This window comes from Heliconius melpomene, chromosome 20, assembly GCF_056956725.1.
Source record: "Heliconius melpomene rosina isolate 202511_hmr_F chromosome 20, ASM5695672v1, whole genome shotgun sequence".
Taxonomy (NCBI): Eukaryota; Metazoa; Arthropoda; class Insecta; order Lepidoptera; family Nymphalidae; genus Heliconius; species Heliconius melpomene.
In genome coordinates, this window is record NC_140408.1 from 2,479,376 (window position 1) to 2,492,481 (window position 13,106).

The 13,106-nt window shown below is 31.4% G+C and overlaps 2 protein-coding genes across 5 annotated transcripts in view; both read right to left on the minus strand.

Moving 5' to 3' along the window:
* Positions 1-304: 304 nt before the first annotated feature.
* Positions 305-2,508, minus strand: LOC146527508 (C-type mannose receptor 2-like). Of its 2 annotated transcripts, none has more exons than XM_085204832.1 (5): positions 2,350-2,508; positions 2,012-2,272; positions 1,534-1,683; positions 880-1,140; positions 305-608 (listed from the first exon to the last, which is right to left on the minus strand). In XM_085204832.1, exons 1-5 carry the CDS (start codon positions 2,399-2,401, stop codon positions 418-420), a joined length of 915 nt encoding a protein of 304 aa, XP_085060958.1. In that variant the 5' UTR covers positions 2,402-2,508; the 3' UTR covers positions 305-417. The 2 variants fall into 2 exon arrangements, with proteins under 2 accessions (XP_085060958.1, XP_085060957.1); XM_085204831.1 differs by having other exon boundaries at positions 2,012-2,284; positions 2,350-2,487.
* Positions 2,509-3,575: 1,067 nt separating this feature from the next.
* nmo (serine/threonine-protein kinase nemo) overlaps positions 3,576-13,106 on the minus strand; it is an 88,518-nt gene continuing 78,987 nt past the window's right edge. The window contains exons 7-11 of one of the 3 annotated variants that reach the window (XM_085204559.1): positions 12,335-12,505; positions 10,725-10,944; positions 10,402-10,495; positions 9,303-9,403; positions 3,576-7,959 (exon numbers count right to left, since the gene is read on the minus strand). In XM_085204559.1, coding sequence (XP_085060685.1) covers positions 9,304-9,403; positions 10,402-10,495; positions 10,725-10,944; positions 12,335-12,505 — 585 coding nt within the window. In that variant the 3' untranslated portion in view covers positions 3,576-7,959; position 9,303. Of the gene's footprint in view, positions 7,960-9,302; positions 9,404-10,372; positions 10,496-10,724; positions 10,945-12,334; positions 12,506-13,106 lie in introns of all 3 variants that reach the window. The other 2 variants (XM_085204560.1, XM_085204561.1) reach the window with 2 other exon arrangements.

The following is a 13,106-nucleotide window of genomic DNA, read 5'->3' on the forward strand; positions in this document are numbered from 1 at the left end:
TATTATATATACTGAGAATATTAATTACTACATTATACATATAAGATAAAAAAAATATATCACTATAATTCGTGTAAACTGAGTAAAACGTTTTATTAGTTATTAATTATTGGTGCTTATAAATTAAATATATTCTGTCGACGAGAAAATGGATGGTAATGATGGTTTTAAATGAAAATAATTCAGCGTTCCATTTAAGGTCGCAAGGAAGAGCCTATGACATCTTCTCAAGCAGACATGATGAAAACAAACATAAAAATTAAAACGCAGTTTGGCAACACTATCAAAATTAAGCACAACATAAAAAAAATATATGAATTATTTATATTTCCAAATAGAAAATAACATTCTATGACTATAATTAAATATTGATACTAAACTATCTATTCCTAAATTAATTAAAAAGATGTCTCTGTATTAATTCCTAATAGATGATTTTTTCTCATTTGCGATTTCTTTCTCACAAATGAAGGCATAAAAGTGTGAACACTCGAGGTCATTATATTTTCCCTCATTCTTGAATATAGATCCACAGTACTCCTTTCCTTGGTAGTTGTTCGGCTCGTTCTCAGACCACTGACTGTACCCTGCCTCTTCTAATGTTTGATCTGAAATATTTTTCAAATTACATTTTACTATATAATAGTAGGTAGAAGTAGTAAAATTTTTTTTGCAATACATTTCACTATAAAAAGCATGATCACAAGTACGGAAGTAACATTTTCTGAACTTTTTTTCCAAAGCATCCGTACTTGGGAGATAAAAATAAAAAAACCAAAAAAATGAGAACCGGAGTGTCAAAACATTATGTTCCATCTGCCTACCATCCTGTTTACGAGATACAGCATGTACCTGAAAAAATAGTAACAAAACACTTACTTAATACGGTTTTGTATACAACAGGATCCCCGTCTTTTGGTATCTGAGCTCTAATTCCTGCATAAAAGGACCAAGTTGTTTGAACGCCAGCAACAGCAGGTGCTTCTTTAGTCAAGTTTTGTACCACCTGATGTTCTAATTCAGAATTCAATATAACCAAATGGGAGCCCTCGTTGTAACATTCATCGTAGGCTTGGTTCCAAGAATAGGCAATTTGAGGAATTTTGAAGCAACTTCCTACATTTTCATAGTAATGGTAGTCTGGAATTGAATAAAAAATTAAATATAAGTTATAGTATAAGAAGTTGCGTTTCAGGATAATAATTTATAATAATCTGTGTTGAACTCTATATTTAATATTAAAATTGTGTAACTTTAGAAAAAATTTGGTAATAACTTAAATTTTATGTATATTAATATAATAAATAAAGCAAAGGTTATTTATTAATAAAATCTTTTACTGGTTGTAAAATATATTTTATTCTGAGTTTACCAAGACATTTATTATAAAATATGTAGTTATAATAATGGTAACTAATGTTAGGTATTTATTTAAATATGATAGATAAAATTGTAAAACTATTTTCATATACATAAATAAAGTAAGTAAAGATTGTTGTTTTCTATTATCCAAAAAATATTTATAGGTCTCACCTCTTCCATACACCTTACACAAGGTATCATAAAACGCCTCTCCAGCATCAACCTTGCAAAAGAAGGGCAACGTTTTATAGCACTCTGTATTTATCACCTCGCCCCCTCTTGTAATAACGTTGCATTTTCTAGTTAAATATGCAGTTAGGTCTGGTGGTAAAAATAAATAACATATTGAGGACAATTGTACAGGCGCAGCGACAGGTTTTTAGTATTAGACTGGTTCGATTCTTTCTCTAGTAAATGAAATATTTAATATTTTAATTTCTTTGCTCTGGTATTTCGGTTTTAAATTCCACCATTCAACAGGCAATGCCTCTAGAATGTTGCAAGTGATGCTGGTCACACTATCTACCTGATGACCAATTTCATATACAATATTCCTCTGAGCTAGTGTCCGTTAATTCTCGCAAGTTTATTTAATTTTAATTTGTCTTACTAAATAATTTAAAAAGATTATAGCTTTAAGAGAACTTACAATGGTTTGTCGGAGACTGCTCCTCAGACTCATTTTCTTTGTCACCGATCCAAGCGGAATCTGATACATCAGGGAACTGTTTAAACATTCCATGGGCTAAAGAAATTTCTTCATCACTTGATGGTATCATAAGTTTTGCTCCTTCAATCTTACATATGGTACTAGCGCGGTTGAACGAAACATTTTCTATGTGAAACTTGTAAAACGCATCCACTTTTCGATTGTATGAGTAGTCTAATCTATATTGTTTTGCATCTGAACCTTTGTAAAAAACTAAGTTATTATTAAGAAATTTATTAAAAAATTGTAAATTACATATTGATAAATATTAAACTTACCAATAATAAATATTAATAATATTATAAAATATTTTGCGTGATACGAATACATGTCAACTGAGTTATGCTTATCATTCGATGTATGTTACGTAGGTATATAATTATTAGTAAACATGTGGAAAATACGTCTCCAACAAACATATTATTTCTTATAATTAATTAGCGATAACAAATGGGCAAAGTTTGTTAGGAATAATAAACAAAATATCTTTTTTAAGGTCAGTCGAGGCGCAGGGGCATAAGCGTGCAATTAACGTGATAGTGTATTCGATTCCCACTGAAGGAAATTAAATATGTAATATTGTTATTTCTTCGCCCTGGGGCCGAGGTAAAGGGCGGCGTCGACTTCCACCACTAAAAACCTTCAGTTTTTAGCGGAAAGTTCTACATTTTATTTATTATCAGCTTAACCACCTTGGTTATTTTTTTATTATAGCATGCCCATACATATATACAGTTTATATTGACAGTTCTAAAATATGTGCAAGACAATTACTTAAGATTCAAAGATTCTTCTATAAATTTTATCAATTTGACATATTATAAAAATAATTTCCATAGCAAGTATCCGATCAATTAGTGGCCAGGAAAATTAAAGACATACAGGAAAACAAAATTAAATTAAAATCAACATTGACCTTGTTTATATTATTCTAGTTAAATATTATGTCATCACAACATACTCCTAAGCTTAGTACCTAATATAATTTATTTTAATAATACTTTTTTTCAATTTCACCATTTTAAAAAAATAATATGGTATATAATAGAGAGCCAATAGTAGTCAGACCTTAGTTATTTTATAAAACCTAGTAAATTCTGGTTCTGGTTTTAACTCCCAGCCAGACACCCCAAATCCTATAAGCTATATAGGTTTTGGGGTCCATCCTATAAGCGCCTACGATATAAATATTTTTTGCACATTAGTTAATTAAAATTATTGATACACAGTTAATACTACATGTAGTAGTCAGTTACTATTACTTGAGTATAGGTACTATATTCATTATAGGAAGATTAATTAGGTATATTTACTATATAAGAACCATTTAAAAATACGGGTGTTTTATTCAACTATACTTTTCCAAAACAAAAATTACAGTTTTTCCAAGAAAATTATGTAAGAAAGATAAGATAAAATGTATATTATAATAATATATGTTTCAGTTTTATTACGTTTCTAAAAGAAGCTTTGTAGAGGGTAATGTAATAAATAAAACGTCATATACATATTTATGCAGTTTATTGTTACAGTGTCGAGCCCTGGTGTTACATCGCTACGGGCTCACTACACTACCGACTACACAGATAACTACAAACCGTCTTGCCATAATCAAACAAACTATTTACTGCAGACTGTACCAAAAATGTTTAAAATTTTAAAAAATAAACGAAATTCTATTGAAATGTCGATTTTTTAAATCGATTAATGGTAGCGAATCGATTACAGTCTGACAATAAATCGAATATTCGAATACTAACCATGTTTACAAATAGACCTAGACACATTTACACATATACTTAGATTCTAGATTACTATCCAGTAACAATTAATAGGTCAACCATTTACATACAATATTTTGTAGCTGAGATTTCATTGTAGTTTGACAGATGTGACTTTGACATTTATTTTCGTCAAATAAAACAGAAATAAACCGACACTATCAATAAATCATCATACATTCCTCAGAAGTTATTACGAGAGAATAAATGCAAAAAGAATAATTGAAACTATAACCTCTTACGTAACAATCAACTGAGTCTGCTGTGACGATGTATTGAGCAGACATGACCAGAATAACCTTAAAAAAACAATTTCAAAAGTCTTTAAAGAATAATCTCAAAGTATACACAATATGTGAAATGGTCGGACAGGTTGTAACATCCGTGCGGTCGATCTACAAAATTACATTACTTTTGGCAGTTCGCATATGGTAAAATGCAAGACAGAAACGCGGTACAAATATATTTACATTCCGTTTCCGTTTCCGAATCCGTTTTCTTGTAAATGTCAAAATAAAAGACAAAATTGTTTCGACAAAATGAAACTATACATAGTGAACGTTTATTTACGCTCATTTACGTTTGTTTACGCGAAGCGAACGTCACTAAAGTGAACATGTTTTGGGCTTTAACCAAACAGCTATAATTTATAACCTAGTTTACTTAAACGCGACTGTCAGTGCACGAATAATATCTAATATTTACAGATTGGTAAATAAGAATTAAATGAATCTTACGCGAGAACACCTTAGCTATATATTTGTTTTGTGGATTTTTTTTTTCGTTTTATAATAATAATAGTAATAAAGAACACAAAAAATGGGGCAGAGGCTTAAAAATCAAGTCTTATTAATCACATTTCCTAATATATACAGTCCCTAGCTCGACGTACCTCTAACGTCACGGGGTGAGACGTATAAAGTAAAACCGAAGAAAATGCATTCCAACGCCTTAACCACTAAAATCCACTGCATCTAATTAATTAATGAATCGTAAGCAAACTTAAACTATACGAGATCTCTGAAAGTCTGGAGTCGCAATACGTTATATTACACAAGAAGCTTGATGTCAGAGCAATATATATGTACAGCGGACAAAACTTTACAACTACAATATCCCACATACGTCTAAACACTTCGACCGCATCTACTTACTCTATTACGAACTAATTATCTGCGATTACAAAGCCTATCAAGTAAAACAGGGGCTGTAAACCTTTTAACATTTCTAGTAAAATGTTCACAGCTCCTGGATTTTAGTACAAAGAGTGTATCACACAGTATGTGAGTGTCCAATAATTACGCCTAACGAATCACAGTGACAGTTTTCTGAGTTAAGGCAAGGTGGGTCCGTTGCGTTCCGTTATATCGTTACATGACTTAATAAAATATGTTTATAAATATAAAAATAGTATCATAAATCCTTTTTATACAATTTTTTTACAAACATAAGAAAAGAAAATCATTCAACTATGAATAGTAAAGAAAAATAACTATTCTAAGAATTACCTGTACCTTAGTTAAGTAATATTTTTTCGTTTCATATAAGAAATTATCTCATGTAACGATATAATAGAAACGCTTCCTTTTGTACCAACAAACGTATTTTCACATACCGCTGTATAGCCATCAATCTTTCAAGCAAACTTTACAACGGCATATAAAAAACGTCAATCGTGCGGGTTATTATAAACGGCTCAATCGAATTACAGCTAAAACTAAATTTATATACACATTTTACTTTATATAACTTTGAACTAGTTTAAGGCTACGTCTGTCGACACGCACACAAAGTAATTGTAGTACATACATTTATAATTTTAGCAAACTAGTTCTAGAAACATCCAAACCTTTAATTTAAAAAAAAACACGTACATCAAGAACCTTTTTTTGTGGACAAAGAATCAATTATAATTTTTTAATAGAATTTTTTTATTAAAGTTTTGGATAGTTCTAGTTAGAAATATACGCACACTAACACGCAGTACTAATCTATAAATGCTGTATTCATTAATTATACACAATATACACTACGACTGTTTCTATTTCAATGTGTTTCTAAACTATAATAACCTAATTATAAAAATGTTCAGTCGAAGTTACTTACAATGGTGTTTAGAACGTTTACTATTAAATATGGTTGATGGGTTGATAATTTTTAGTTGCTTTGTCAACCAATTTAGATTTTAAAATAGAAAATTGTTGATGATGAGATATTTTATATGTTTATTATATATTTGGAAATTAGTTTCTATTAACCGAAATCAGCAACCATAACTTTAATAATAAACGATGTAGAAAGCTTATGTTAGATGTAAAGTCGCGCACAGACGATGCATAATCGAGATTCTCAATTAAGGAAATAACAGTCTGTAAGCAACACAGAGTACATGTACGACGTAGCTAGGATTTATAATCGTATTAATCTTATTTTTTTTGGATTTTCCTTAATAAATCAAATTTCTTAACTACGTCTAAATAATACAATGAATATATGAAAAAGAAAATTATTATTATGCAATATGTATTGCAAAGTATATTGCTTAACCAAACACGATAATTATGGAGTTAGAACCTTACGCGGTTATATCGAATCGCGTTGAACGAATATTTAATAATATCCATCTAATAACATATTTTCTAGAAAGCGATCTTTTAACTTTGAATATTTATAACATTCTCTTCGTTGTATGGAAGTCTAAATTCTGTATTTAATATCGATAGTCAAGTTCTTTACTTGAAAATGTCGTACGAACTCTTAAAAACAAACATTAAAATATTATTCGCGTCATTTACAGTAATTTTGATGTAAAGCCGCGCACAGACGATGAAAATATTATTCGCTTCATTCACAAAATAAAATCGATTTTGAGACTTCTTTCGTATCCAATTACTGATATTTTCAAGTTAAGAACTGGCTGTACTGACAAAATAAAAACAAATCCTCAAATGAACGTTATGGAAAAGCAGATTGAGCTGTCCTAGATTAAGTAAATCACTAAAAATATAACTAATTATTAAGAAAATTTACACAATAATCTTTGCCTTGTCGTTTCCTTTTCTTTTTATCTTAACTCTATATTATATACACAAAATCGTAACCTAATTATAATCTAAAATTATCTTTTAAAACACGACAATCGTATTTTTTTTATTTCAAATTATCAAATAATTACTTAGAAGTGGAGTTATTTTGATTTAGTGTTTTTTTCTGTGGTTTTTTTTAATATATTATGTATTAGTAAAGTAAAGAAATAACTAATTCAGGCCAAAGCTGTGACGCCATTGCAGCAGAATAAATCATCATGTCAAAGGTTTCTTTCTATCCAAATTACATTGATTTTATAGATAACTAGCTGGGCCCGAGCCATATGCTCCTAAACAAGCATCTCAGATATTTTTTTCCAAAGATTTCAGTATATTTGTTTATCTTTACTAATACATATGTATATCCAACAAGCAATTTGCACTGAACTTTTATTTTAGTTTTTCCTTCTGTTTGAATCGTTTCGTCGAGTAACAAACCAAATCTTTTGTTTTATTCCAAAAATCAATTACTTCAGCAATCAATATATTTGTCATTCACACCTACAAAGCTTTTACCATATAATTGTTTCTAATTTATTTCTGACCATCGAAAGCGCCACTTCTTTCCAAGCTCCCTTTAATTCTACGTTACAAGAAATTACTTATACAACTCATATCGTGGCATACTCTTATTGTTTTCATCATACACCGAAGCGTCGCTGAATGGACATTGTGAAATCGATTTTTTAACTTTATGATAAAATCAAAGATCAATTCTATAATGTTAAAGATTAACAATCACAGTGTAAAGGGGTATAGACAACCAAACATTACATTACATAATCGATATCAAAACATCATCACTTCAACCAATTGTCATCATTTAGACGATATTATAAGCACTAAAAAGCAATTGCTTAAGGTTTGTTCAACGAAATTTAATCCTTATGTCGTTGCAAATACAATCGTTTATCGCGTTTCGGTGTAGATGGCGCGTTTCTTATCGAAGCCGCGCTTTGACTCGCGTCATTCCCACTGGTGCGGCGACGGCGGCAACTCCGACGGGTGTGCAACCGTCGAACTGAATATATCAAAATATATGCTATTAGTATGTATAATATATGCGATACCCACACCCGATATGCATGCTGGATTTCATATCTCATGCAAATATTCCTTTATATTGATTAAAACCAAAAAAAAATGTAATAATCTGATTTAATAAAGAAATCCAACAGACAATCTGACCATGCATCTTATTGAATCGTAAATTGTCTATGATAATAAAGACTTGAACGGCAAAACTGCATCACAAATCAAACTACGGTTTAAACTACGTTTCCACCACAACCGCCTCGTCATTGTTCGCTACGCATGCACTACAAAGACAATAGTAGGACGAAGGACAATACTTGCAACTGCTTTCTATAGAAAATCTTATTTAATCGTATAATAATATATCAATTATTACGTAGGTACGTAATCTGAATTTAATAGTTAGCAAAAGCAGTTGCTCAATCCAAACAAAAATAGGCCCACAAATTTAAAAAATATAACTTATAGCACATGACATCCTTCTTTGAATACATTTTTTTTTTCATAAACAGCGACCGTTATAACTTTTTCTAAATAGAATTTTAAGTTCACAACATATTGTTTATTAATCTATGTATATTATTGTATTAAAGAAAACATTGTTTTTAGAAATTTAAAAATTAAATACCATACAAATGAAATAAAGAACAAGCTACTTAAAGAAAAATAGTGAAAAAATATTATACAGTGATTTATATTGGAAATTTAAAAAATATATTAATATTTAATGCATTCGTAAAAAAAATAAAATGAAAAATTATTCAAAACAAAATTATAATTTCCTCAAGTATTTTTTTTTAACTTTTGACAAAACTATTGTAATATTTAGATATAAAGGCCGCTTTCAAATAGTTCAAGTGATTTTTTTCAAAAAAAAATCATGCATTGCAACGGAACCGTTGCCAACGACGTTATAGCCAACGATCAACCCTTTTGAAATAACCGTCGTACGTTCGTGAAGGCAATAAATACCCTAGAAAAAAAATAGGCAATTCCCACAAAGTATTTGTACGTTTTTAATATAATAAAATACACAAAAGACGCCCACTTCAAAATAAATTAAACGTTAAAAGACCGTCAACGCAAAAATGGCCTAACTCACATTAAAAATATTAAGATTCAAATAGTTTCCATTAGAAAGTTATCAACAAAATTTACATCTTATTGTCGTTCCGTTTCGTAACACAACAAATTTATATAAATTGATGCCTGCGGCCGTATTTTTTTAAATAGTTGTGTATTAGACCATTTTCTTAACGAAATTTACTTAATAAAATTGCCTTTCCGAACGTACATAGAATGGACAACACAACGTGCGCTTGAACTTACGCTAGGCAGCGCAAAGAAATATCACAGGCGAGAGCAGCAGAATTTTTGCCGCAGTCTTGAAAGGGGAACAAACTTTTGCTTTCGAACCCGCTCTACACTCTCTAGCGGAGAAAAAAAAAGCAAAAACGTTTAATAAACACCGTGTTTCAAGAGGGTTGATACTTGAACTGCGGTGGTTTAAGGGGTACGCGAAATAATAATATAAAAAGTTGGAAAAAAAAGTAAAAATCTCATGCAAAATGGTGGGGAAAGTCTAAAAAATCAACTACTGGGATAGGATTGCAGGTATCTCATTTGGTTTGCGACCACCATTTACAATCACTATTTCATGTGATATATATACTATTTGTATGTAAACAATACAAGAATCAAACTGTCGTGCTTCTAATAGCACGTTTACTTGTGATGAGGCTCGTTCTTTCTTTTATTATCGTTTGGTGACGTGAAGACAATCTTTTATTACTGAATAACAATAGTAGAAATAACATAATGAAATTATTATGTCTGGTTTGTTTATAAACACACATGAGGTCGTCTGTATTAAAGTGACCGAACCGATATTTAACTGCAATCCGTGTTTCATTATAAATGTGTTATACAATTGTTAGGAAACTCCATCTTATATCATCAACACACAAATATTCAAAATAAATAAAACAGTATTTTCATATTTAGGTTAGGCCACTTTCACAGTAATGTCCTCAAATGAGAATATTGTCTTCCCGTCATAAAAATAAAAAATAGCGTGGCCGAATATGGGTGCGGGGTGGTCGCTAAATAGCAGCAAAAAATGCCATTATTGAACGGTCGATGATTAACTTTAAAGATATAATTAAAATTAAATCAATACTAATGATTAAATGTTAATATTAGAAAAAGAATTAGGATTACCTTTCAGTGTAACACAAAATGAAATGAAAAAAATGTAATAACCATAGTAAAATAAAATCAACACTACCATTTACTATACAAAAAAAAACAATCTCAATTTAAAAAAAAAACAAAAAAATCTAAAGTCAAAAAATGATCGACCGCCCAATAGGCACATTTAGGTTATATCAAGAAATCACCTAGTCTCGGATGCGGCGCGTCGCCTTACCTTGCGAAGCTCTTGAAGGCGGCCGACTGCGGGTTGATGCAGAGCGGCACGCGCGACGTCTGCAGCTGTTCCGCTATGAACTTGTGGATCTCCTCTGCGGATTGTATACAGATTACATTTGTAGTTAACGTTTATATGTAACGAGCGACACACATAAGTTGTAGTCCATGTATTATTCTGATATATACGCTATATAGATGTCTAAAACTGATTAGTAGATTTGGGTAAGTGGAACAAACATCCATTCTCATAATTTTTTTTTAGATTTATAATAATAAGTAGGATTTAAGAAATTATAGAATTAAATAAGATTTTCATATCACCTTTAACCTGATGCACAGAAGTCAACTTCCGTTCCCATCCATCATGAAAGGCGTGGGGGGCGACGGGCTCCAAGTCGGGCGAGTAGTGACGTGCCGCGGGCGGGGCGCTGTAGCAACACTTACACATGCACGAGTGGTAACGCAGTCGGCCCTCCTCGAGATAGGGATGTGCTAGCGCGTCGACTACGGAAATACGCTTGGCCGGATCGAACACTAGCATCTGTAATGTTTCATTGTATATATGTTAGTTTTGGTTTTTAATAAATCGATACATTATTAATAATAAGCACGTCTTATAAAGATTACTTATACGAATCCATTTTAAAACTACCAGTTAATCGATTACAACATGAGGAAAAGAATATTTAATTTAATATTTTCATTTCCTTGCTCTTCGATGCGTACAGAATTTGGCGGCAATTGGAGAACAGAAGTTTTGTAATGAACAAACACAAGGGAACAATGTCTTAACACTAGTTTCTTTGGTTCCCTCTGCTTACCCTACTATGTGTGGGATACAGCGTAAAGCTAAAAAAAAGATAAGGTAAACCTAAAGAGTTACAAGCTAAACGTCAAGGCAAGCTTTTATAAATGAGAGTCAGGAAGTTCAAGACAGATTGAGATGGATGTGTGCTTTTCGCTCTACACAACGGGTAAATTTGTACGTTTAGGAGTAACGACTATTTATAGTATACGAATTAATATCCATTCGTTGCAACTATAGTTAAATGACTTTTTGTAGTGATAGCTGTGGGTTCGATTCCTTCATGACAAACTAATGTGATAAATATTATTTTTTTGGAAGTTTTTGAAAAAATGATTCTGTGCTATTATTATTAAAGTGGTGTTATCATTTTTTTTTATTATGTTTTTCTTACTAGTATTATATAAATGTATTAAAATTTTATTTTGGTATTGAACACGTTGTAAATTGCAACAAAGCGTTTCTATTTTAATGTAAACCTTTTTGTCTAGTATATAAGATAAGGAATAAATCCTTAAACTAATCCTTAAATTGCACTACTTCTGCATGAATTTTTCAAGAACATGATGAGACATAACAAAATATTACTTCAAACACTACTTTAACTAAACTTCTTATTTCATTTACAAACAGCTATAAAATAATCTTTGCAAAATTAAGATATCGTATAAACAATTTCCATAGCAGGAAACATGGCCTACACGGTCAGAAAAACACGTTCAATAAAAATGTGGAATAAATGTGAAATACCTGTGTTTCTGACACGTTCTTGAAAATGACTGCTTGTCATTTGCGTAAATATCGGATGTTATTTTTAGATATAAATAAATACAAAAAAGGAAATATGTGCAGTGTACACCTAATAGAAAAAGAATATCTACATGTATTATTCTACTTCACGTCGTTTTTTTTTTTATTTAAGCAAGAGAAATAGCATACATTTTATATATAAGTACAATGAATTAACACCATATTTATACCTCATGTCCAGCCTGGACATCCGCCCTTAGAGAGGCCCCGAATGGTCATTAAAAAGCTGTATCGGGAACCCCGCACTCACGTGCACCCAAGAGTCCCAACACATTCTAAGACAGATTGATATATAAACATATATTTATCATCTCACCTGTGCTAACAAATGCACAGCCTCGTGTGTAGCCTGCACAGACAGCGTGTAGAGCGCGGCGAGCGCGGGCGGGCGGGGCGCGCGCCGCAGCATGTGGGCGCGGGCGCCGGCGCACGCGTATCTCATGTCCTCTAGGGACGGTGTGCCGAGGAGCTCGGTTATTAGTTCCAGCTGTAATTTATAAGAAAAAAATATATTATAATAAGTAGATTATTTTACGGCCTGCTAGTTGGGGCCGTGAAGTTAGCTGTGGATGGTTGCTTTCTTCCCAAGTAAACAAAGTGCAAAAGTTCAGAAAATCATATTTAGTTCAGAAATAAAATGACTAGTCGACGAATTCCGATTAGGAAATGTTTTTCATTCGATACAGAATATTGAACGTAACGGGTTTCGAATCAACGCGCATCAACTTGTTCCTCCTATAGAATTGCCGAAATAATTAGAACAGTCGTAAAAAAACCATGTGTATTAATATGTTATTCGTATGAGAAAGCGAATTGGCCTCTTGAACGAATTCCAAGAGAAGCTGGTTCTAATTTCGTTTGGTTAAAATTCTAATATGGACTTCAAATAATTTTCTAATTGTAAATTTTAAAATAACACATAATACATTATACATTTTTCTTTGATAATTTGTTAATATTGAATATTGTTTTATTTTATAAAGTATTAAAATGTAACATATATTAAAGTGGCGGAACCCAAAGCCACAACACCACTCAGGGGAAACGTATACATTTTAAACATAGATAACATTCCCACGCGTGTAATT